This window comes from Watersipora subatra, chromosome 3, assembly GCF_963576615.1.
Source record: "Watersipora subatra chromosome 3, tzWatSuba1.1, whole genome shotgun sequence".
Lineage (NCBI taxonomy): Eukaryota > Metazoa > Bryozoa > Gymnolaemata > Cheilostomatida > Watersiporidae > Watersipora > Watersipora subatra.
Window position 1 is genome coordinate 50,580,434 of NC_088710.1, and position 27,743 is coordinate 50,608,176.

Genomic DNA, 27,743 nt, shown 5'->3' on the forward strand with positions numbered 1-27,743 from the left:
CACTGTTATTGTAATTAAAGTAATATTATTTATTAATAAATTATATTTGTTAATAAATTTTATACAAATAAAATTTATATCTTTTGACTTTTTTTGATAACCAGAGTATTGCCGCTTCACATTCAATACACGGTAAACCTGCAAATTATTATCATTTCTGAAGACATAGGTAAATAACTAATTGTGAATGTATTAAGGTGGATACGGTGTCATTCGCACAATCTTTGTTGCCCGAGTGTCATAATGTTAGAATTTTTATTTGTAAAACTGTTTTTGCAACTCATTATTTTTTTGTAAGGCACTAGTGATTACAATAGTGACGATCGACACAGAAATTAGTGAGGAGTTTAAGGCATAGCCTTGAAAGGTTTTCATCCTATCGAAACTGTTTTACTAACTAGTGAAGTCATGGATCAAAATTTATTCTGTTGGTATTTTAAAGGTGCTTTTTCAGGGAATCGGGTAATTATTTTCATAAAGCCATTACTATATATTTTGGAAGTTTTGATTACATTTGACTCCTGTTGTCCGTGAAAAAATTGTTTTACTCAGAGTTGTTAGCGAACAATGTTGCTCCAGTAACTATAGTGCTGCATAAATTATAATATCACCTCACATTTTAAAAGACGATAGCAACAGAACATTTTTGCTCAATTATAGCTGTCTCTTGCTTGTCAAAGGTTAAGTCTTCAATTTTAATACTGTTGCCAGACTCTTTATTATGACATCGTTTTTTTGCAAAAGAATGTTGGTTTTAACATGCAATTTATGTCTGAATCATTCCTTCAGTTTGCATTCCACTATCTCATTTTCATCTTCGTTTCTCGCATACAAATACTACAACCATTTTAGTAGCGCAACTATGAAAGGTTATTATATTACTTTTCTAAACCGTACTACTTTTAAGATTTGCCACTGTTCTATGACTTTGAGTAAAGATTTATTACTTTGATTCGATGGTTCTTGAGAGTCCCATGCATAAAATTAAAAATTCTCTAGAAAATTTATGCTTGCAAGCAGACAATTGTACCAATCATCACCATCTGCATTGTCATGATTCGATCACTTATTCCGTCTCTCCAGCTCAGGTAGAATTTCGTATCCTGTTATGTCATTCCTTTCTATCCTTTCTAATTTCCTCGGCCTATTCAAATTTCATTCCTATAGATTTTAGGTCATTTTTGATGTTCTTATTTCAGATGAACGTAGGGGCACCTCTAGATCTTTTCAGGGAGTGTCTATATCTCCATAGTGTTTCTCTGATGAGGGTTTCTATTGGTTGTCTCAGTATATGCTCCGTGAATATAAGTCTCCGCTTTCTAATAACCTCACTCCATAGTCTTTCCTTGACCAATTAACCCAGTTAAACCTGACCAATTAACTACGTAATCATTCATCTTTATCAGTGAATTCTTTTTCCATTTTGCTCTCCGCTATAGCCTACTATATCTTGATAATCAAATTTTTACACAGGTCGATAACTTCTTATTTAGTAGGCAAGGTTGTTGATAGTTGTGCTTTCTCAGTTCTTGTTTGAATTCGTAAATTGTATTGGTTACCAGGTTAGTTGTTGCAATAGTTGTTATACTAGCAGTAGCGACATTAATGTTGATTTCCTAGAAAAAGCTAGTTCAATATGAAAGAATAATTAGTTCTGTTGTCACGGCATCAAATGTATTTACAGAAAAATGACTGGTGTTCAGCCAGATGAGTGGTTACCAACCATTCAGGAGTTAACTGTTCCTGAGCTTAAGCTGTCTTCCCCGGTTTTAAAGGCTGGTGCTCATCATTTTGGCAAGTTTTGCGACTACCAGAGCAAGGTGAGACTCGAATGTTCTTTATTGCTAATTGTGATCATCTGCATATGTATTATTAATGGCAGTTCCAATGAATTCATAATTTTTTCCTGCGATATTGTTGCAGGAGTTCATGTTGTGCATGTCAGAAGAAAAGGATCCGAGAAAGTGTATAAAGGAGGGAGCAGAAGTTACCACCTGCGCATTTAAATACTTCAATCTGATTAGAGCAAACTGCATGAAAGAATTTACAGAGTACTGGAGTTGTGTAGATCATTCAGGTCAACAATTAGAGCTAGAAAAGTAAGATATGTCATAAATATTTCTACTGTGAGTAAAAAATAGTATGTAGTAATTATGAAGGCATTCGTTAGTATGTTGTCAATGTTGCTATTGAATTTATTTACCAGCCTTGGTGCAATAGCAAAGCTTTGATTTTGTATGATGTTCAGCCTATGATGACAGAGTCATACCTCGACATACGAGCTTTATGCGTTCTGAGACTGAGCTCGTAAGTTAAGTTACTCGCATCTCAAGGCACTAGTTCCTAGATATAGAATTTCAAAGTACAAATTAATCTGTTACCATACTACAAAAAAGCACCTAAACAAGATATTACGGTGGAAAAATGTGTGCATAATTGTTGCAATCCAGTACCTACAACACCTATTACTCTAATACACCAACTTACTCTAATTTTATCGTCACAATTTTTTAGTATCTGTTTCCAATTAAGCGGTTTTTGCCTCGCGTTTCCTATAGCTTTTAGCTAACCTTATAAAAACTTTTATCGAATTGATTCGTCTGTAAATGTGATTGCTGTCTATGACATTACATAGTCAATTACTGTCATTGCTTGTTACTTGTGTTGGGATGTGAAGCATCGATATTGTATTGCAGAAGGGTTTGGTTTTAAACAATAAAATAATAGAAATAATTTAGAAATAATTTGATGATAAAAGCGAATAATTTCATAATTAACTTGTTGCGCTTCAACTCCAACTAGCTGTAGGTATGTAGTTTACAGTTGTTGAAGGCAAATAGTTTATTACAAAGTTCTCTATGATAAATACCGACATACGCATCTTTTTTGTAATGCATCTTAATATCAGTGAAAGATATTTTGCAGTTTTAGTATTTATAAATTTTAGCACGATTGCTTTCTAAAAAAGTTGTTTGCACGGCAGTTTTGTCTTCCGTTCATCACATAATAGCTCAAGAAGACTGTTCTGCGCTGTTGTGCTGTTGGTGCACTTGTTATGTTTCTTTTCAGCTGTAGAAAAACACAGAAAACATTTGATCAGTGTGTCTTTGACAAGCTAGGATGGGTTAGGCCCGAGAAAGGATACTTTGCTAAAATACGACTCCATGATACAGGTAAGTACTTCAAGCTTATGATTGTAAGGCGGGATCACACAGTTAGCAGTTTTATATGGTGATCTTGACATTGGCTCTTAGTTTGAAAAGGTAAAAATAAATAATTGAATAACTTGCCAGTTGGAACTTTATTGAGTTTTTCTCAAGAGATTGCGCTACCCGATCAGCTTAGTGTAAACTCATTCAGAGCAGCTCACGCTCAATTTGTAATTACTTCGTAACGTAGCAAATGTAGTCAAACGAGTGTGTAGTAATCTGTAGTTTGCTTAATTAGTTCCACAGTTTAAAAACTTGATAGCTTCTTGATAAATACTGCAGGTTGTTACATATAGGATTAAACTAAATTATGCAAACCTTTTCTAAAAAATTAAATTGAAGAAGCTAAATAAATAGCAGTCAATAAAGAGGTTTTTATAGCTACCTTAGGATGGAATTGTAGTCTTGGCAATGTGCAGGTTAGAGGTAGAAGTGGTGAAAGACATGCACATCACCACTTATTCTATTTTAGATTAATTAAAGATTAAACTAACTCTGCTGATATATTTTTAATTCTTTGTCTTATTTGTTTTTATCTGTTTCCTCGCTTCAACTTATGAAACAGCGATGTGTCGGGAAACTTTGAACATCGCATATCAGCTGGGTAGTCAAATATCTGCTATTGAATGTTGCAAAACTGATATGTTGAGGTGCTGGTTAGTAGAGATTTGACTGCATGTTTAATTAATAATTGTTTGTATGTAATGCTCGCCTAAATACAAATGCATGCTAGCTGCGTGTCTATATTATTTTTAAACATTGATGAGTTGCGAGACATGATTATGTTTTCATTAGTTTTTATATACTGTTGTTATTTGTACTCAAGTGGATTCATTGTAATTTTATTGATACTTTTTCAATCATTTTGCAAACTAGAATTTGGCTAGGTATGAAAAAAAATTTCCTATTTTATTGTTTTTTGCTTGCTCTAGTTCATGAATACAGGTTTTACTTCATAACAGTGTTTCTAGAGACCAGTGGTTTTGTTCAAGTCTAGATATTTCACGTATCAAGATTATTTTCATTGTGTTTTAGATCGTAAGAAGCCTGAGCCTCCAGAACTAGTTGTTCCTGAATGGACTCCAGGTCCAACTAAGGATCTCCTGGATATCAAGCCAGAGGATCTTAACCTCCGCCAGGCTGACCGACATCATCCTTTTGTTGAATTTTAATCCAAAAACTGACATTTAATTTTTTAGGTTTACTTGTGAGATAAAGATTGTGTCTTTATGGTTTTCTCAGTTTGCTCGTGTTGTATTTATATCAACCAAATTGGTTCGAAGATTTGGATTGTATGTAACATTATTGTATTGCCTGGAGAGCAACATGATAAAGCATACTCGACTAAACAAATGATTCAACCATTATACTCATCTCTACCGTGTAGAAGTTATTAGAGACCTTTGGTCAGTTTTTAGGTTTTTTATCTATGTTTCCTCTCAAAACATGTTTCCTCTTTAAACATGGCTCTATCACCATTGATATAATCTTAGAGATGTCTTGCTCATACTTCTCTAGTTGTGAGTAGTATTTTATGTACCTTACCCTTCTTTTTGAGCAAAAACTTGAAAGGGCAAGTAATTATCAAACTGTCAAGTCAGCCACTGCTTATAGCTCCCAAATACTTAAACATCTACATAAATCTTGATGTTTGTCTTTTTGTTTAATCCTGTGTCCAACTATAGTAATTAAACTAGCAATCAAGAATCTATTTGGCGGTGGATTTGATCTGAGAACCTCCAGATCTTGAGGAGGCGAACATAACCATTAAGTAACACGGAATACAATTAATTCAGCAGGCAGATAGCCATTACTTTAGTTAGGATACTCAGGGCTTGCTTGGGGTTAATAATTAGCACTGTCGACCGTTAGGCAACAATTGTCAAGCTGGCCCAAAACGCTGGTATTGTTTTAGTAAAGACCTGGCTTTTTAGGTAAGTTACTCAAAATCATTAGGAATTATTCTATTACCTGTTCCAACACTGGGCATTCGGCTGGTGTATGTACTTGGCTCAGTGTTGTGCGATTTTCTATACCCATTGAGATTAATCATATGCCATAATCGGTACCGTAAACCGGGGCTACTTTGAACAATTTTGCACCTCAATCGCAGCTACCATGCATGTACTGCAAGCCCTACACAATCATTTGTGCCCAGTATTGGGGCTGTGGTTGGTAGAAGCCATTAAGTTGATCAGCAACATTTAACAATCTTTGCTTGTTAAGCAAGGTGAGATAAATCATGTGTTCAAAGTAGCCCCTGGCGCGGGGCTACTTTGAATAGGTCTAAAAATTGTTCAAATTAATGCAAAACACTAGAGTGAAAAGTTAGTAAAACATTTTATTTCATTATTATTATTACCTGGAAACAAACATGTGTAATGCAATTCAGTTAATCAATGGCGAGTAGGGGCCCGTTTATGGGCCCCATCGATTTTTTATATCCGAGAAAGATATCACCACTCGATTATTTAACACAATGTAGCCAATGTTGGCACTCACTATCTCTGATCAATCGTAGTGTAATATGTCTGCAGTATTAGGCCATCGCCATCCTGCCCTTTTGCATTTTATCATGCTGCTGATGGTGGCCCCATCTTCATCTACCTCCAGCACTTTGCCAGGATAAAACTCCCCTTCATATTTGAATATAGCAAACACCCCTTCTTTAACCTCGGTCCTGTTAACTCCTTTATCCTCAAAATTTATCACCGTCTCAGTTATCTCCGACTCATCAGTGTTATCTTCAGCATCACCATCAATAACTGGCATCTCTGTTTTTTCATCTTCTTCTAGTTGTTGCAAGGGTCCTAAATAGTGAGTTGTCCACAACTCTTTGGCCTTGTAGACCAGTGATTTTCAACCACTGCCGCGGCACACTAGTGTGCCGTGAGAGATCCTCAGGTGTGCCGTGAGAAATTATCCAAGGTCCCTTTTTAAATACAGGTTCCTCAGGCTCTGAGGCAACTTATGCGGTAGGAGTGTTGTATTTGAATGCCAAGGCTTTGATGTAGTAGGCTAAATATCCAGGCACCATGATCTAGGTGCATCTACTTTAGTGTTTGATGCATAGTCAATGCATTTAATATCGGCCCACAAAACTCAAAGTCCATCGAAAGCGGTCGTTTAGTACAATATGCCTAGTTAGGCACCTCTGATTACTAACTAGTGTGATGAATGTCAAAGTGTCGCTCAAATCAATGATATACAGCCCCTAACTGAACTGAAACAGGATCGGGTTTAAAACTAAGATTTGCTGATCCTCCTTTAGACAGTTTTTGGTTGACTGCTGCCAAGGAGTTCCCCATTCTGACCAACAAAGCTATTCTCACATTGCTCCCATTTTCTACCACATATCTGTGTGAGCTGAGCTTTTCAAACCTAACTTCTATAAAAACTAAAAGCAGAGTGAGACTGAGAGCTGTTGAAGAAGAGCTTCGTGTCTTTCTTTTATTCCTGCCAGGATATTGGCATTATGTTTATCTAAACAGGCCCAGGTTTCACTCTGACTGAGTATCAATAAATTGATGAATTTTATTGTGATTAAATATACTGTTCAAAGTGTCATTTTATAAAATTTTTGGTTAGTGGTGTGCCGCAAAAATTTTCCAATGTAAAAATGTGCCTTGACTCAAAAAAGGTTGAAAAACACTGTTGTAGACTACATAGGGTGGTAGGAGATTCCCATTAGCATCTTCACAATACATAAGAGAAATGCTGGTTTTGGAGCTGTCTTTCACTCTCTCGACATGTTTCACACCCCTCTTAAAGACACATTTTTTCATCCCTGGGTCATCGCTCAAATTGGTTTTGACATAATTGAAGATGTTGGAAGGGGAGGGAATCCAGCTTCTCTGAGAGTACTCTCCAAGTTGATAAAACATTGCCTGACTTCTTCTACACTCACTCTAGCTCTGGAACGTTTGATGTTTTGGCATGTTCCTGTGCAAGGTTTGTCTTTGTGCCTTGTGATGAATGACTTTACCCAGTCAGTTGACGGAAGGTTGCCCTGGAAACATTTGACGACCCTTCCGGTAACAGTGAGATATGTAGGCACAAATACTCTGATGTCCATCATATCAAATGGGAAACCCCATTCTGACACTTTAATGATATGATTGGTGAATGCTTGCTCCTCCTGGATGGTAAAAATGAGTTGAGCCCCTAGAGATTTTGAGTGGTTTTAACGTGATTTATGAGACAAAGTCCCCGGTGATATCCCATGATGCTTGCTTGCAGCTCTTAAAGACATTGATCCACTTTTCATGGAATCAAAGCTTTCTTGAGAGTTTCGGCATCGAAATGTCTGTGTTTCCGAGCATCTGGCACTCTCTTGTAAGTTCGCACCATGGTAATGATTGTTTCAGAACACTGTAAATGAGAAGCAAATGACCAAATAAGTTCTTGACATCAATCTAGGGTAGATTTTAATAAGTTTATACAATGTTCAGCTATTAACAAATAAAATAATAGTATTTCTGGGCATCAAATACACACATAGGGTTACTTTGAACGGCGTTCAAAGCAACCCCGTGTAAGCTTTGTATTGGGGTTCTTGATCAATTTTGGTCTGGTCAAAAGCATAATCATTATAATTGCTGCTTTTAAAGGCAAATATGGGTGAAGAACATGAAATAGAATATATTATCAGCTGTGGAAATGTATTAGCTCATTTAGGTTTTAGATTTGTAATTAAATTTAGCTTACCTTTGTGATGTGTGAATTTTGTCTGCTCCAATATGGCTGCCAAAGAGTCTCTCAAAAAAGGTTTTCAAAATTGAGAACCAAAATATTTTTTTTCTAATTATTATGCAGAACATCCATAGATCAAAATATGATATTTGAATTCAATGTTTATGTTGTGGCATGATGCAATCCTACTGTATTACATAAACCCAACAAAACTTCAAAAAGCGTTCAATGTTACCCCTGCGTTCAAAGTAACCCCGGATTACGGTACCCATATTACCGTAATCGGTAATCATACCTTATTGGTTGTTGGCATAAACACTAAGTTAGCCTATAAAGCCATCATCTAATAATTGATATTTTCATCACATATGCAGTCATAAAACCACGGTCAATAAATTATTCATTTGACCGACATTTCATTGTCCACGAGAGTTTCTTTGTTGCCAATCACCGAAAGCGCGTATACCTAAGCGCACTTCATCTAAGCGTCGCATAGTGGTTTTGCACCGGATGTAATCATCATTTGGCGCTAAACCATTATTCGCTTTGAAATTATTATCGGCTGGAGGGAACTACACTAGTAGTCTTTGCTGAGGTACCAGTTTGCAGTTCTACAATTTTTGGCTTAGCGACTATTGTATGTTTTGGAAAAGTTGCCAATTTAAACTACAAATTCTAGAATAGTGTCAAGTAACTTTTGCATAGAGGCAACATAGATGATAGTAACAGTTTTTAATAAGTTAGTAACTATGAGCGAAGAAGCGTTTGTGTCAGTTAGTATGGAAGAAATGGTGGTGGTACATACAGAACGTACCACCAGTCAGTCTGACACTGATCTTCAAGACGGTGACTCTGGCATCGAAGCAAACAAATCTGACGTGGAACATGTATATAATTCTCAAATGTTCAATTATGATATGATAGTTGATATGATGGATGAAGTATGGGAAGAAGTGTGTCATAGTACACATCAACTTCTACTTATAGAAAATAAACTCCGAGATATGAGATCTCGTTATGTTCGGCTCGTGCAAAAAAGAGGTGAGAGCGCTGCTTATGGATTAAAGCAACAAATCGTGACTGTGGAAGGAGTAAGAGACATGTATGAAGAGTATTATGCCAGAAAACAAGAGAAGCTAAACAGACTTAGTTCCTATTCGCTCTAGTTTCTGTTGTATCCTATTTCTTGCTGTTCATAATTTTTTTAATTTATTACACTTTTGTAAACATCGTGTTGTTCACAAATAACGTTGTGTGTTGTTAATGATCGGGTTGAACTCAATTGCAGCATTGTTTCATTTACCTTCTTAAGCGTACATTTAATTTATTTTACTTTTCAATGTTTTTGCAATGATATATATGTGCAGATTGATCTCTATGTTGGCATGTATTTCGTGAGATGAACTGGTAGACAGAACAACCATCATTCTCATCACTGTGTTCAAGATGTTTAGGATGGCGTGGTTAAATTGTACTTTTACGTTTCCACTCTGTTGATGATAACGCTATCAGTCACTCTACAACTAGATTCCTTATTTTCGTTCATAGTTTTGTTTTGAAGATTTTAACTGACTTCTTTAAATGGTACCTATGGTCCCAATGTAGAATACTAAATAGAGTATATTATTTAAGAATTGATTTTGTTTTCAACGCATGAAAATGAATATGATATATAGAATTGAAATATTCATGTAGATCCACTGTACATCTTCCCTTTTCTATAAAAATGAAAGTTGTACAGTTCCAATCTGCACACTTGTATTGAAAATTTCATGATTGACTTCATGATAAAACATCAATGCATATGAATAACCAACTTCAAAAAGTATTTGGGACTATTGACAGCACCCATAACTTTACCTTGCTATAGAACATGATCATCAGCATTCAAGTTTAGCAACAACAACATAGCTGGTTTTTGACCAGCCATGTTTTGTGAGCTAATTCTCGTTGTGGCAAGCTGAAGAAATTCTAATCTAGAAATTTGAAAATGACAATTTAAGGTCATTGTCCTAAGTTTGATTTTATTTTATAGTTACAATGGTATAAATGTGTTGAAGCTACTCTATGTATCAGTACAATAAATGGATTAAGGTGTAAAAAAAATCTAGCAAACATGTCCTGCCTTGCGTCCGACCTGGATGAATCTGCACAAAGCGGATAAAATGAGGACAAAATAGTGTAAGATTGCAAAGTAGCAATATAGTTAGACAACTGCTAAACATACGGTAATTATATTTTACTGTCTTTTGACTATCTTGCTCCAGAATTATGTACATTAACTACAAACTGGCTAGCAGATTACATCTGTAGACATTACAGAAACTAGCAAAAACAACACCAGGAATTCACCTTGAACAGGGCTAAAGCGAGTCAGCTTGCCAATCCTTTCAACTAAACTATTCTTGTGACATGAGTGAATTAGTTTGTGGAGTTATCATCTCTCGTCCACAGCATATTCGGTTGCAAGTGGTTGCTGATCAGATGCAAATATCCATGCGTAACTAAACAATCAGAGGTTTCTTACTAGATTCATTAGTTTGTGAACCAAATGGCTCTGTCCACATTCGTATCAAGTCTCCTTTGAGGTAAGCCATTACGAAAAGAGGAAGTAATGTAAAAGGCACAAGATAGAGTAGTGCTGGTTGGGCAGCTTGAAATACCTCTGACGATATTGTAGCTGCAGTCAGTCCTAAAAATATAGTGAGCTATTCATGCATATATATATACAATTTTGATACATGCAATTCTCATGTGCAATACTAGACTTGAGCTCTAAAATAGCAACGAGCTTTTAAGCGATGTAGTACCCTTTTTTAGCAGTTCGGTCTGCCATCTTTTCACTAATTTTAATCATGAGTGACACCATCGATTTACTCATGAGCCTTATTTAGAAAAACATGTGCATAAAACTGCAACCATTTACAAGAGCAATTCAAACTTTCATGCAGAAAATGCAAGGCAAATAAGATCCATGTACATTCGAAAAACAGCATCACTGAAAGGTCAGAAATTGACTGTGAGCTGGTATGAGATCCTATCAACAGAGTTATATTTACTGAAAAAGTCTTCATCTTTCAACGTTATATATTGCTTCTTTCGAAAAATACTTAACATACCCTAGTAACTATTGGGCTGTGACATCCATTCGGGTGATAGATGCACATTGCTTATCATAGTTCTGGCTTAGGTTTAGTGAGTCAGTGCCTTATTTGGGTGTTCTTATTACCTCCATTAGACCAATGATATATATCCAGGGCTGATTAGACAAAAGTTGCAGCTAATGTAATTTATTGTTGGTGTCTTTGGGCGATGATACTTGCTGAAAATATTGCAATGTGTCCAGCGAATGCACATTTTTACAAATTCTTTTAGGAATATGTATCTTTATTCAATCGTATATAGCCATTTTTATGACAACGTATGTTTCCTGAGATTTCTTAATTGCGCTAGAATCTTTTTAATTACCAATATCTCAACAATAGTGTTAACTTTTAATAAACAATTTGCCTTCCTTAATTAAAGTACAATGGTTTATTTAGTTATCCATAGCAGCATGCTTAAAGGTTGACTTGCAACAAAATTCACATTACAGTTATTTGGTATCAAAAGATTCACCATGTCTTACTCTGCTGTGTTGTAGGTGCAAAATATGTGGAAATGCGATTACAAGCTCTTAAAAAAGGCAAAAAAAATTGTATAACTGAGACCATGTAATCCCAGGGTGTACTGTATAAGATTTTATTGTTAGATGAACACCACTGAGTAAAATCTTCATGTAGGACAAATCCAAATCAGGGGTGACTTTAATTAAAATTATTGTAAAAATTTTTAACTACATACGGGTATAGAAAAAATGATTAAAGTGTTTTTTAATTATGTGAGATGTGGCTGTAATTTGATTCGCTCTGAATTAAGATACAAGCCATTGAGATGCATTGTGTGTGATAAAACTGGTCAGTAAACGAGTGATCAAACAGGACTCTCTTTTAAAGTCTTACAAGACAACTTCTGACTATCTTTGAACAGGAGTAGTACGCCATAACAATTTGACTTTGTCATAATGATTTGAATACTGCCATTCATTATTATTATTTACTTTGCTCTTCAGACTGTTTAAAAAGTAAGTTTGAGTTTCAAAGCTCTGTAAATGTTTTTACTTTTGATAAAAGTAAAGAGTAATTCGCAAAGCTTAAAAAGCTCGTTTTACTAGCTTACCTGGCAACTATATTGCTTTTATAAATGAAACATCACAAACGTAAAATGATACAAGTTCATATCGCGCCTTGATTCTGGTCTGACCACAAAACAACCAGGGTGACAATTCCATCACGCGGCAGCTCTGTGTTTTGTGCAGTAGCTAGTTTATAAATCTGTTTGATAATTAAAAAACCCACTTTCTACAAAATTATTTATTACGACATTTGCTTTACATGTAAAATGCTGTAGCCAGTGATGTAAAATTTGTACCAGCAGTAAAATATATGCTGTTACATCAGATAGTGTTGTTTTGTGCTGATTATGGCAGTCAACCAAAGAGTTAAATGAGAGAAAATTGCTTAGAAATGCAACAAATTTTGGCATCTCAGGGTATTACGTATTGCACAGTGTTAGCTCTAGTTGAACATGAAACATCTTGGAGAGTAAGAGAATAACACTAAGAGTGATTGAGATGCCAATAGAAACACTCACCAATAAAGTAACCTAGTAGAGAGCAGTGGAAGTAGGTTATTCGTTGTTTAAATGATGGATTAGGGTTAGCATTGGCATCTGCACGCACTTGCTTTTTTTTGTAGGAGTCGTACCTGAGTACAAAACACAGCAGCAGGCCTGGCATTACCTACAACAAAAAGATAAATAATAAATAGATTGTACCGGATTTTCCAACATTTCCAACAAGCTGATATATAGCTAGAAGATAAAAATATGACAATATACATAGCTCAATAGAATTGTGCGCAGTAAGATACTACAGTACGGCTCACGAAAATCACAGTCAAACCTTCTGACAGCATTCCGTTGCCAAAGGATTTTTGCCATTTGTTGTTCAATCATTCATTTCGAGCCATTTGTTAAAACTATAAAAATATTCTTTCTATTACAACTAATATAAGTTGATTTAATCCATTCCAAGACAAAAAGGTTGTTAAGATTCTATACTATTTCACAACATAAATTGTACATTAAGAGAGCTGCTAATGTATAAAGTACACCAGATTTCTAAGAAACATAATACAGTGGGGTAGGCTGTATCTGAAGCAGCTCTATACCCCAGCCTCATTTCCTCATACGTTTGCGTAATGTGTAGCTTTATACCCCGTAACATGCAGAATTACTTTGTTTTTTATTCTAACAGAAAAAGTAAAATAATACACTACAAAAAACAGACCAAGTATTTTGTAAACGTCTGCATCCAATTGTTGAATATTTTGAAAATAATGAGAGAGCATCTGTCAGCAACAGAGCCGTAGCATCAGGTTTCCTGCGCTATGGCAGGAGTGTTCAATTGGTGAATTTTGCTTCGGCATCCCAAGCCAAAAGGATTTAAACTTTTGTTTCAGTCTGATTTTTATGAGATCTAAGTCGTGTGAAAACCGACATTGGACAGCATGCATGAAAGAACTAGATAGCATGAACAAACTGGTCTACATATAACGCTAGGTGAAAGAGTGGAAACGAACATGACCTATTTTACAAAGGAAGGATATAATTAAAGCATTATAATTAAGCATCTTTAAAGGTTTACTTGCAACAAAATTCACTTTACAGTTATTTGGTATCAAAAGATTCACCATGTCTTGCTCTGCTGTGTTGTAGGTGCCAAATATGTGGAAATGTGATTATAAACTCTTAAAAGCTCAAAAAAGAACAGTTAATCGCAGCCATCACGAAAACGCCGTAGATTGGAATCCTTTTCCAAAACGGTTCAAATGGGATGTAGTTGAACACGATGGGGTTCTGTTTACACTTTCATGCAACCTCATTCGGTGAAATATTTTCACAAATATACTTCACACCTTCAATAAAACCATGTCTATTGTCCTTAGGCATCTATTTCATCATCATTGTAATGCTGTCACTTTGAGCACTGATATCTCAAAACCTACCGTAAAGATTCATTTAATTTGTTAACCTTAGCTCGAAGGACTGCATGTCATCCTCTGATAAACATGACAAGCCTGTTGGTCACCTGTGATAGTCGAAAAATGGTGCAGAAATTGTTCGCCCCATTTGGCAGGAAGTATGGATCACATGATCAGATTGCGACTAGATGATGAGACCAGGCTGAAACGAAACTAAGGTAGCGAGCATCTATATTTGATACGGGCTTTCCGGCAGAATCCGAAGTGTTTTTCATAAACAAGTGCTACGAGACATTTTATATCAAGCCTTTTATTGGCCTTTAATTTCACGTGATAACATCAGGTGCCAAAACAATAACCAAAATGTTTGAGAACGTCATCAAAATAAAGAGATTCCAAACTACGGCGTTTCTGTGATGGCAGCAATTAACTGTTCGTTTTTGAGCTTTTAAGAGCTTGTAGACACATTTCCACATATTTCGCACCTACAGCACAGCAGAGTAAGACTTGGTGAACCTTTTCACACCAAATAAATGTAATGTGAATTTTGTTGCAAGTCAACCTTTGAGGAACTACACTACAAAATGATTCGCAAATCAGAACAAGTGAAAATATACTACACGGACCTAAGCAACTTTGACAAGCATTGACATATAAAATACCATTTAATTTCGCTACTAATCCAATTACTACTGCCAGGAGAAAAGATAATCATCGTAAAAAAACACATCATGGTTTAATACACATGGAAATCAATTGGTCAAGATACATGTGGATGTCAGTTGATAATAATACACATGGATGTCAGCTAGTCGTAATACACATGGATGTCAGCTGGTCATAATACATCTCAAGATGCAGCCAAATCCAAACGAGATAAAATGGTAGGAAAAGAGTAAACACTTACAATATCACCTAACCCAAGCATAGAGACATGAGAGCTGTCAGACACACTTGGAAAAACTAGCTTTCCAGGAAGGGAAAGTTTGGGAGCGTCTGCAGCCATCCCACCTATATGAAGTTTCTTAGCTATAGCACCAACCTAAAACAGTGGAGCAAGAACTATTACACATGGTTTAGAACAAATTTAGTCAGTAAACTTTGCTAAAACATTTTTATAGCCAAGGTTATAGCAAGGGTGGTAGCACTGCCACCCCTTACAGGCTGAAAACTATGTTTTCAAGTCTTATTTGTTTTTTTAAAATTTTTACCGATGAACAGATGAAAAATTAACTCGTTGCAAATTTGTACTATAAATTCCTTCAATTATGTAATAAGAAATTAGTAAATTCATGGGTCTTTGGAGTGGCTTATGACGTCCATGTATTGAGATATACCGCTTCATAATACCCTTATTTTACATAAAAATTAGCTTTACAGCAAATATCGTTTTCTGTCAAAGCTTAAATAGTTTTAACTATTGTTAGCATGTCCTAACTACAAAGTTTTTATGGTCACCCTTTTTCCATATTACAAAGTTGTCTGCTGTTGTCTCCAGAACACTGTTAACCCTTGCGGAGTTATCTCTCATGTTTCCATGATGGAGTTGATCCAGAAGTTTACGTCATCCACAAGGTGGAAACAGCAAAAGTCCGCAAGTCAAACGAGTCTTGGTACTTACAAATTTTTACCAAATGCTTCACGCTTGCGTAAGATGGAAACGGCACATGCAAATGATGCACACAAAAATTGCGTGAAAGCCATTCCATTTAAACATTATCCACACTTCCGTAGTTATTATTTCGATTTAGGCAGCTGTAGATGCGCTGCTTTGACTTCTGGCGTAAAAATCCTTGTCTTTTTTTATAAACCGGCAGTGTTAATCCGCATCATGCCAATGTCCATTGAAACAATGATCACGCGGTTAACTCAATGTGCGCACAACTCCAAATCATCGAAACTGATAGAATATAGCGTTATTAAATAACTGTCTGTTTCAAGAGTAGTTTATGAAGAGAATAAGATGACATTACAAATTAGTCATGTTAGAGAGTGTTTAGTCTATTGCTGTCTATCGCTGTGACATGATAAATCATCTAGTTTGAGACACTACCTCACCTGGCTCTCTGACTCATCCATTTCTGCTACTTGTGTTCCCACATCAGTTACCACTCATTATCATTACAATTTTTAAAGGGTACTTATAATATTTGAAGTCAACCCTTAAGATAAGTTTTGTCTAATTTGTCTCAAGACTTCGGATCGCAACAAACCATACGTAGCTGTCAGAATGCATTAACTAGCACGACATACCAGACTTTCCAAAGCGATCAAGACGATACACGAATATTAACCTTCACACTTATAAACGGGCAATAGTGTCAAAGAAGGTGAATGAAACAGCAGCATTAAAGCCTTGAAAATCAATAAAATCAAGGGTCGATCAATGTTCTCAGGTCTCAACAGTAATAATGTGTTTACTTTATTACAAAACTCTACTCAAAATTGTTGCTTTCATAATAAATATGACAGTGTACAGGGGTGTCAAGTTTATTATTGACCTCTACCTACCCCTTATGCCTTCTATCTGACTAAACAAAATAAAATTAATCAATCATGCCTACAGTATGAGCGCTCACACAACAATAGCGCTAAATTGTCTCAAGCTACATTAAGCAAGATAAAAAAGATTACTTGTACAGCGGCTGACAATAGCCTTCACAGCTTGCGACGCTCCGCACTATAACAACTAGCCCATGTAGTACTATTACTACTAACGTAGCTAACCTAGCTACATATACCAGTGTAACTGTTGGCAAGCTACACAGGCCTACTAGCGCCACTACTAGTTCGACTGATCGCTAGTGAGATTAGTATTATTACTAGTATGCCAGCAAGGCCACAAGCATGAGATCAATTACATGAGATATAAAGTACATTTAGTTAAAGACCAGGACTTGTCATATCAGATGTATACGGAGATGTGACAGTGAGGGGGCGCAAGAAAACCTAACCTTTGTCCAATAAGCAAGGACTTGTGGAATACAGGCCTATGATAGATTTGACTGCAGCGTTAAATGTTAATTATCGCTATCCCTGCATGACTCATTCAAAACAAGACCAGACTAGTGTGAGCCACTAAGCATGCTATGTCTGAGGAGGTTTTCTCAAGATCTTGAGTGAGTCACAATCTCATCGAGTGAGAGACTCCGTGAGAAAAGTAAAGTGGTGGCCACCACTGCTCTTCAATTTATTAGGCAGTTTTGTTAACACCTTCGCTAAGTTGCCATGCATACAGGTAGACTTAGCAGAAATGTTGATCTTGTGTTGTTAGGATAGAAAACAAGCTAAGGGATATCAATCAACACATGCCTTAAAATATCTCAGGGCTTCTCACACCACTGCTAACCATCTAACAAAGACTCTTCCCATTATAATTAGTGCCTCGCGGCGAGAGAGCATACACATACCTTATACACCTTAGGGAGCCAGTATGCCATTTATTGGCTACTCATTGAAGGTGTCTGGATGACATTTCTTATTACCTACTCACTTTTAAAATGCCTACTCCTACCAAATAGTTCCAGTATTTTTAGTTTACCATGCAGTTAATCAATCTGTTTATAGTTTTTGTGTTCCTCAAAGTCTACACATTTGGAGAAAATAGTTATGGAACAGACAACATCACACAAGCCACAGAGTAATTTCCTTAGGAAACAATTAATGATCAATCAGCACAGTGGCACACGAGTAGTAAATGAACATCGTGTCATACAGTTTTGTGGCTATTTACTTAATTAGCTAAATGGATTAATACCCAGGGCAACGCATTATTACTGCATTATTTTTTTCCGAATAAGGCTTTCGAAGAATGGTGTTTAATATAGCCTAATACTTAGTGCGAAAACAAATGTAATCACTAATAGTATTACCGGAGCATTGTCATTCCGCTCGATTCTTCGAAGAGAAATTTTTTAATGAAACCAAGTCTAAATGATAAATCTTATATCTCTATTGCGATAGCTCAAAAATCAGCAAAAGTTCAAAATTTTTGTTAAGTTTTTATCATACCTTCTCAAATATTATTAAAAGAGCACATGCAAAGTCTCCCACTTTTAGCTGCACCAAAACTATCATGAATTAGAAAATGGCCAACTTTGTGGTTTTTAGTTAAATACCCACATAGGCCTATAAAGTATTATATAGTCAGCAATTAAATTGTGTCATTATCGTTGTTTTAACATTACAGTGCAAAAAGAGCGGACTAAGAAAGAAAAATCTATGATTGGTTTAGAAGCTGTCACTTTAAGAGTTTGTTAAAACTCATTTCACCACTCACCTCATTTCGACTCATTTCACACCTCCGTTAACACTCAAAGTAATATAGCAAATTGCGTTATCCCTTGCAACTGGAAGACTTTGCAAAAATGATAATTTCAGTAACTAAGCTTCATAAAGGGTCACTTTGTAAAACAAATACCAGCTCCTATTAGTATAAGAAAGACAATATCAGTTCAAATGAGTCATAAAAACAAAACACTTTAAGGAAGCAATTGAACAAACAAGCGCCAACTTGCTGCAAAGCAAGGTAGCGCCGCGCACGAAAAACTGTAGAAACAGGCAAAAAAAGTGTAAACTTACAGGATTGTCTGCTTGTCTTGTGGCCACCTTCACCATCACATTAGCGTTGAATATATAAGAAGAAAAAAAGACCTACAACGAGTGACAATCATACAGCAAGTGGATTCACAGCTAGTTCACAAGTACTAGCATGGCGAGGTTGGCAATGGGCAGTTGGAGGGTAGCTCTTGCGTAATAAGCATACGCAAAGGTGCAATCAATCATCCTGTTACAGTTGCATATAGGCAGCTCAATCTTAAGACAGGAAACCATTTATCATAAGCTGAACATTGTAGAATAATATGATTCCAACACATGTTACAATATTAATCGGGATTCAAATATCACTTCCATTTAATTCCATCAACAAAGGAAACTCAAGTTGCTCTAGTGGACATTATTACATAAAATCATCACTTAGTAGATATGCATTACATAAAATCATCACTTAGTAGATATGCATTACATACAATCCTCACCTAGTAGATATGCATTACATAAAATCATCACTTAGTAGATATGCATTACATACAATCCTCACCTAGTAGATATGCATTACATAGAACCATCACTTAGTAGATATGCATTACATAAAATCATCACTTAGTAGATATGCATTACATAAAATCATCACTTAGTAGATATGCATTACATAAAATCATCACTTAGTAGATATGCATTACATAGAACCATCACTTAGTAGATATGCATTACATGGAACCATCACTTAGTAGATATGCATTACATAGAGCCATCACTTAGTAGATATGCATTACATACAATCCTCACCTAGTAGACATGCATTACATACCATCATCACCTAATAGATATGCATTACATACCATCATCACCTAGTAGATATGCATTATATAGAACCATCCCTTAGTAGATATGCATTACATAGAACCATCACTTAGTAGATATGAACTACATACAATCCTCACCTAGTAGATATGCATTACATAGAATCATCACCTCGTAGATATGCATTAAATTTTTATAAAATCAGCATATAGTAGATATGCATTTTATGGATTCAGCATCTCATATGTATCACTTACCCAGAAGACATCGTATAGTAGCAAACCAACCAATAGAAGAGTGGATACTTTGAGACTCGGGAGACGGACAAGAGCAATAAATGCCACACATAGGCCCATTCCCAAGGCTGCAACAACAAGAGCCCGCTAATTACAGTAGAACAAAAAGCAAACATCACAGTTCAGGCCAGTACAAGCTCCCTGGGGCTGCTGAGGCCAAAACACAAGTTAATCAGCGAGAAATTCTCTAGGCTAACATACAGCTTGTGATCTAGTCACGGCCACACAATGGCGGAATCCATCTATTTGACACCAGGTAGAGATCATAGGCATCAACCGGTAAGTCTCTTTGTGTGGTCGACAGGAACAGGAGACGGATGGCATCACTCATACAACGCTTAATTTAGTTTTTTTTAAAGAGAGCCGATGGATGAGCCATTGCTGTCGGGTGTTATTCATGCGATTAGCAACTAATTACCAATCAAACAGTCATGAAGATGGCTAATGATTAGGTGCTTTCTTACAAGGAACAAGGACAGACTGCCACAAACAATAAGCAGTTCCAGTGACAGTATGGGACTTGCTTAATATTGCATCTTGGACCAATACTTCAGTGAAATACTTTGAGCAGTATGAGTTGGGCTAAGGATTATTGATTTTCTACATCGAATAGCTTCAGTGCCTATAACATCATTTTCTACATTAAATAGCTTCAGTGCCTATAACATCATTTTCCATTTTGAATAGCTTCAGTGCCTATAACATCATTTGTTCATAAAAATATGCTTCAAACCAGTATTCCGCTAACATAACTACAATCACAACCTAAAGGAGTAGCAACACAGGCTGACATTCAACAATGATGCATTCATCAAGGTACTTCCAGTGGTATGAGCCCCGGGCCCAATATGTCAGTGTTGATACAAAACATTTTCCAATCCGGAGGGTCTCACTGGTAACTTCTCTTACTCATGAGCATACCTTTCACGATTTGAAATTACACCAAAGATGACACATTAATTGCAATAACTGTTTTTGTGCCGATCAAATTGAAGAATAATCATTTAAAATTCATAGATCTACAGGCCAATATATAACTAGCAAGGATAATACAAGAATCGTGAGTATACAGCTTCATAGGGGGAAACGTGGGAAACGTGAGAAAACCTGTCTAGTCACTAAATCATTGACATGCACCTTGCTTAAGATTGCTGCTCTGAAACATTGACTTATGCGGTTATAGTTACAGCGCCAAAGTGATGAGAACCTCCTGTCCGTACAATAGGGAACAACTATAGACTGAGACCAATATTGATGAGACTATGGATGGTTCATAAGAGAACTAAAAGGAAACACGTACCATCCATAAGAAGCCAGTGACCGGTGAGCACCCAGACTACCACTATACATAGTGAGACACAAAAAGACATCATTTCCGCTGCCGTGTAGCGCCCACAATATCCAAACGAAATCCTAAAATAATTAACAGAATATTTTATGCAGAAACCAAAACACATTCAAAAATTCCAAACAATTATGAATGGCTTATAACTTTATAAGATATCCAACTGTTCCCTACAGTTCAAAATAAAGAAACAAACGAAATATAAAAGCAAAGCTATTCTGAAGGGCTCTTCAAGTCAACAGAAACGTTATCAAAGTAGTAGATAGCCTACAGCACAATTGTTCATGGTATCACCCGGCTCCAAGGCGGCAGTATGATAAAGATAAGCACTTGTTAGTATGAATAAAAAAGCCAGAAGCCAAAATGACAATAATGGTTGAACGCGCCGGTTGTGGGCTGTGACAGGCTATGCTTGACCTTACGCACTTCACGTATCTCAAATGTCTCTACCCTCTGGCTTTCCATGATATTTGCATATCTGACCTTGTAAACATTGTTCTTTCATGCTAAACAATGGAGAGACAGTTCAATGCGAATGGCTGACCACGACTTAGAAGTCCCTTAACCACCTTCTTCCATCAACCTTATCTAAATAACTCGCAACAAAGGTGGATGAGAGGAGCAAAATGTTTACTATAAAACTTACTTGTTACCAGAAGAGCAAGAACGCAATGAGTACTTGCACATAGGTAGTAGAAGGAAGGCAAAGGCAACTGTAGCCAACACTACAAAATAAATAACAGACTTCGTAGACGCACACTAAAGGCTGAGCCAGGCTATATCGCCTTATCTCGGCGTTAATCCCACAATACTTCGGTGATCATCTGTAATAACAATGTTCGAAGGATCACAGGCCAATCTAAGAATCACAGACCCATCCGCGTTTACATCTGCAAATAGTCTGTGGCATAGCGTTCTCATACCACGCAATGAAATAATACTAGCCTTTCAGCAACTGTCATGAAAGAAAATATGAATTAGGCAATCGGCAACAGTCAATTACCATCGTCCAAGAGGTGCACATTGCACAGGCTGTCGTGGATGCTCGACTAACTATCGGAAAAATTTGACAGTTGCAATCTTTCATGGTGCACATAGTCGATGAATATTTGCCATGAGGACAACATTGTCATACCACGATGCCATGAGGACAACATTGTCATACCACGATATAATGTAAACCAGCCTTCAATACTTTTCAAAGTAGATTATAGCTGTTAATGCAGACATGCAATTCGACATGACAACAAATATTTTATCAAGCGCATCATATACAATAGAGAACACATACTTTCAAAGTATGCTCTTTTAATGACATGTTTCAGGGAAACGTTATTTTAGCACTGGTAACTGTACCCAGTGTGGTAAGCTTTATCCTTCTTATAAGTTGGCTCTGCTTCGAGATCCACCGTAATGCCAAATATGCCAACAGCCAGTAAGTTTGCAAGTCACACTAGCTGAGTGCTCAGTAGTAGGTTGTCATGGCGATTGACAGGTAAATGGGAAGCGATTCATTGCAAAAGCACTAAACACGGATCGATTTAAAGTTACTGACAGATATTGAATCACGACTGGAGTCCTAGAATGAGATATATGCTAATAAGATCAAATTTGCCTTTTGTAAAGCCAACACCGGAATAATATAAAGTTACAAATTCTTATAGAGCCTGTTTGCCGCTTGTCTCCTTTCTGGCAAGAGATCATGCCTATGACATGGTGTGTGGAGAACTAAACGCATTAATTCCAGATTTTTTAAAGCATGCGCTCAAGAAGCCATCAGTTGAATTATATATTCATGACTATAGAAGTGATCGCTCAGTCGCAAATGAGTATTATGACACTAACAACCAACCTCCATCACTGTTTTGTCATGGGAACTGCCAAAATTGCACTTCCATAACCAGCTGTTAAACCAACAGTAGCGTGTGCAGTTTTGATAGTATCTCAGTATGACATTTTAGCCGCAGTAGAGTTAACAACAAATGATGAGGTTACCGACAGATCAATAAAAGATACGACTAGTTCAACATAGGAGGCATACAATTCTCCTTACGCAGTTCAAACATGAGGCTCACATAGTACGTACCCGCTGTGCAGACAGCAAAGACGAGCTGCAGTGAGTCGAAGAACAAAAACATGATGAGCAAGGAGAGAGAGGCTCCAAGGGGCAAAAATATCGCTTGATACGAGTCCAGAGTGGCGACATCTGTAACAGGTAGTCGATGCACATGATCTGAGCCTATCCGCTGTGCATTCTATACTAGTAGAGGTTAAATTAGTTGACAAACAGCAAAGGTTGGTATAAATTAACCACTGTCATGGCCAAACATTGAACACCCTTCTAAAACAACGATCTCAGCAAAATGCGGAGCTGCGATATTTGTGAAAGTTGCGATATTTCCCTCGCCTAAGTGGTATGTCAAGATTAGTAGCCTTGGTGTGTTTGGGAATTATCAGACACAATGATTGCTTCGTCACACTACGGCCACATTTTGGCATAATCGGGTTGATATTTCGAAGCAGTTTTTCTTGCACAACCGATGGTTTTTGCCAGGATCGATCTGCCAAATCATGTTGGTTTAACAGTGTCGATCTAATTACTGTCGATCTGTGCTACACAATATTGGTTCATGGCTATATTTTATTGATCTTCTAATGAATCGATGATTCGTCAATTAACTTTTTATCAAGAAAATGATATTAGGCGATTAAAAATAGCAGTCGACTATATCATACTACTTATCGCTGACTATCTCACTGACTCACTTCATAAAGCTAGTTACGAAGCTTATCACTAATTTTATAGCTGATATTGAGTTTGCGGTACTTGTTGATACATTGCTACAACAAGCCATTTGCATTGTCTAAACTCTAAAGTTTGCAATAAATTCTTCTCTGTAACAAGTCAGTAACGAGTAGAGTTAAATGACAGGAACTAATGAATAAAAATGAGTGAAAAAGCAGATGAAGCTTGGAGTTGAAATAGAGAATAGATATGAATGTACATCTATTACTGTATGCTGAGAAGAAAATAAGTGAGCTAACACAAGGGCAATGCTTCCTGATAACTTTTAATAATTATACCAAACAATGAGTGCAGTAGGCCTAACAGCGCTAGTTAAAATATAGCTGCCCGCTTGCAGCCAGTAGATAACAACAGTATAGGAAACCTGCTCTAGAGGCATGAAAGCCCACATGTATTTCGCTAAGGCGTTTTAGCGTAATTGAAAACAGCTAGAATACCTGCATCTATGAGAGGGTAGTTGCGCATTCAATTTCATAGCAGAGTAAGCATACATGTAGGACAGAAATTGACTTCTCCTAAGGCTTTAATAACTCTTAAACCCATGTTGCTTTATAAGCTTTCTCATGCTTCTTACCTGCATTGTTACCTGTACTTTCTGAGCTTTTCTCGCCATCCTTGATAGCTGGGCTGTCTTCATCTCCGAGAGCCCTGAGAATAAAACAAAATGGGAATATAGCTAAGCAAGTTTGCAGCTTTGATATTATTAGATTAATTATAATGCAAAAAGCTATAGATCAATTGTAAGCGAGTCTAGACATAGGACTAATTTCAAGCACCTGCATCACATGTTCGCAAGCTTAACGCTCACCTGAAGCTCCCATAGACTATGAGCAGAATGGATATAACGAATATCGATAGCTTGGATGTGTCAAATATGCTGATACTTCTGAAATAAACCAAGAAATAAATGGTGAACAATTGGCTGGAACGTTCCATTGCGTTAGAAAGAGCTGAGTTGACACCCAGTTACAGGTGCATTATAGCACAAGTCCTATTGATCCGCGCATATTCTTCAAAGTTATGTTTTATTTCCTTCCTGATAGGTCATAATCTGGCACTCTAATAATACAACACATCGTCTAAACTGCGCACTCACCTCAATGAAAAGAGAAAATGTGATATGATAATGAACAACCAGTAACCGAAACATAAAAGAAAGACTTTGATTAACTGCCTTTGAGAATTCAGATCAGAAACCTTTTGTGGTGAAATAGGTTGGGTGTGATATCTGCTAAACTCTTCTATGAATATGCAGTGATCTGAGGTAAAATCGACTGTAGAGAATTTACAAATGGTTATAACATTAATTTGAATTTCAGCCCAAGGTTGCGCTATAACCACGAAGGTGATGTAAGTGGCCTTACATTATTGTAAGCATTAATATAGAGCATAACTGACTACAGAGCATAAAGAGTCACTGATCACGGATACCAGGCTTTATTAGCAAACAAAGAGAGCTTTAAATGGTTAATACAGCAGCTGGTCGAAGTGCTTCATTATTGAAAGCACGCTTCTTAGCCTACTAGGCACACAAAGTTCAGCCATTGTGTAAAAACTGTTAGCATAAATGCTTGTTGAAATAAAGCTTAGATTGACAAACAGTTGGACTGTCATTAGTGTTATCCTGAAATAAATCCTGAATTCAATCCACCTCTTGCTAGCAGCTGCAAAACACCATCTTAACCAACCTTAGATTAGCACGATTGCAAATCGTACTGACTAGGCTTATATGATACCGTATGTATGAGTTTAATGTAATTAAAAAACTTATGATTACATTGAAAGTTTGCATCATTCTGTGTTCAACATGTTCTGCTAAAATATATGCACTAAGTGAATACTTACTGTGGGACGGCTTTCGCTCGTAATCGAACATTCCTGCCCAGTTTAATAGTACCTCCAGCTTTTAATTCCTCATATTGTGATTTAGTTAACATGATGTGCTCAACATCTCCATTTGGCTGAACTGCTGCTATAGATTCGGTTTCAGATGCTGGAGATGCTGGAAGTGATTGAGTTTTACCTGCAGCTGGTAAACCTCTGCTGACACTCAAGGAAAACGTTGGAGCTTCCTTTTCTATAACAGCTACTTTTTCCACGGTCAGCAGAGTAGTGAGAAGCAGAATCACCATCATTTTAGATGACGAAGTGTTTCGACAAAAGTAAAGTTTTCCTTTCCTTTTTATTGTACCAATGTGGTAGATTTTGCGTAGTATACAAATATCATTTCATTCTCCTAGTGATCGTAAAAAGTCTAAACTTGTAAAACGTGTCTCGGTCACAAGATTTCCACGTGTTTCCACAAAATTCTGTGCAGTGCTTATCACTCTAGGCGATTGCGTGATGTTCACAATAGATTGTAAACGAGAAACCTGTAGTGGACAACGAAAGTTTCTATTGATGAAATATAGTATTTTATATAATACTGGCAACTAATGCAGTAAAAACCTCTAGACAGTTTTTACCGATGTGATTTATTCGAGAGTCAGTTGCGAGAACTTAAATTCTCGGAAAGACTGTAAACTGGTCCAGCTGCGATATATGCAGACGCAACTAGCTGGTAGTATACACAACTTGACTGTAACAGAGTCGATTTATTAATATCAAGCGTATAATGCTTTTGTCACTAACTAATCTATCAATCATTCACCATTACAGCTTACACTATATGAAGTGATTAACTTAATGTACTAACCGAAAACTTACAGAAAAGTTCCCAAACTAGTTATGATCACGTGACAATAACATTATGAAGCCGAGCCGAATTGTCCAATTATATTGATGAAATTTAGTTGGAGTTCTTTGCTATACCATAGATTTTTGATTTTTTTCATTGAAATATACGTATCTATGAATATCCTATCGGGACATTCATAGAAACATACAATTTTTTTCAAAGTCGGTAGCGGGGCATTTTATGACGGAACAGACAACTCACTCAGTCACTCGCTATGGTAGCAGTGCTGTGGCAAGTGAAGCAAAGCTCACACTTTAGACGACGACTCACACATTTTTGCTGTTAGCATAGACTGCTATTAAGAAGCAAGAATTGTAAGTTGAGAATTATTGTAAAACTTTTTTACAAATTTGAATATTAATCAAAAAGAATACCATACATTTCTATAGTATGTGAACACACTCTATAAGGACTATCCGGTATGTCAGTCGTTATTGAGCTCGATATGCAGAAATCACCTGCCATACTAAGAACCGAAATTATTGTCAGATGTCAATTCTTATTAGAACACGAAGACCTATTTAGCATAAACCCATAAACTACTATTACGATAACAACGCCTACAGAGAGAAAATTTAGTTATTTATTTTCAACCAGACCAAGTGGAAGATGTCAGATGTGAACTCGACAGGAAAACGACAAACAACTGTCTTTCACCAAAATATATATATATATATATGTCTTTATATACTTATTCAGACTCAGCATAACACATCAAGATATCGTATATACAACAGAAAAAGAGACAGCCACAAAATAGCCATCTGAAGTGGATATTGGTTAGCAGGCTAAGAGAATTTGTTTGATCTCCGGCCCTCTGTTTGCAGAGATTGCAACTCCAAACTTTCTGCTGCATTTCGAAGAAAAAATACTATTTTTTTTGGGTTCTGACAAATGGAAATGGCCAGGGAGCTACAACTGTTGTGCTGAGGCACTATGTTGCTGGAGCAATTTTGGAGATTGCCAAGCTAGTCACCTATTGGTGGTGGTGTTTGCTGGTGCATTGTGATGCTGGTGCAACCTGAGATGCTGGTCAATTTGAGAGATTGCCACCCGAGTTGCTTATTGAAGATGATATTTGCTGGTGCATTGTGTTGCTGGTGCAATTTAGGAGATTGCCAAGCTAGTCACCTATTGGTGGTGGTGTTTGCTGGTGCATTGTGATGCTGGTGCAACCTGAGATGCTGGTCAATTTGAGAGATTGCCACCCG

General features: G+C 36.7%; 2 protein-coding genes across 3 annotated transcripts; one reads left to right on the forward strand and one right to left on the reverse strand.

The window, feature by feature from the left end:
• Window positions 1-120: 120 nt before the first annotated feature.
• LOC137391171 (NADH dehydrogenase [ubiquinone] 1 alpha subcomplex subunit 8-like) lies at window positions 121-4,846 on the forward strand. 2 transcript variants are annotated; one of them, XM_068077548.1, is made up of 5 exons: window positions 121-169; window positions 1,685-1,820; window positions 1,924-2,099; window positions 3,070-3,173; window positions 4,245-4,846. In XM_068077548.1, the coding sequence occupies exons 2-5, from the start codon at window positions 1,689-1,691 to the stop codon at window positions 4,379-4,381; spliced, it is 549 nt and encodes a 182-aa protein (XP_067933649.1). In that variant the 5' UTR covers window positions 121-169; window positions 1,685-1,688; the 3' UTR covers window positions 4,382-4,846. The 2 variants fall into 2 exon arrangements, with proteins under 2 accessions (XP_067933649.1, XP_067933650.1); XM_068077549.1 differs by having other exon boundaries at window positions 127-132.
• A 5,059-nt stretch (window positions 4,847-9,905) lies between these two features.
• LOC137392282 (signal peptide peptidase-like 3) lies at window positions 9,906-26,505 on the reverse strand. Its single transcript, XM_068078952.1, has 11 exons — window positions 25,641-26,505; window positions 24,604-24,681; window positions 24,370-24,443; window positions 23,076-23,195; window positions 21,636-21,714; window positions 20,945-21,057; window positions 19,606-19,712; window positions 18,566-18,637; window positions 14,892-15,026; window positions 12,594-12,741; window positions 9,906-10,593 (listed from the first exon to the last, which is right to left on the reverse strand). The coding sequence occupies exons 1-11, from the start codon at window positions 25,928-25,930 to the stop codon at window positions 10,406-10,408; spliced, it is 1,404 nt and encodes a 467-aa protein (XP_067935053.1). The 5' UTR covers window positions 25,931-26,505; the 3' UTR covers window positions 9,906-10,405.
• Between the last annotated feature and the right edge of the window lie 1,238 nt (window positions 26,506-27,743).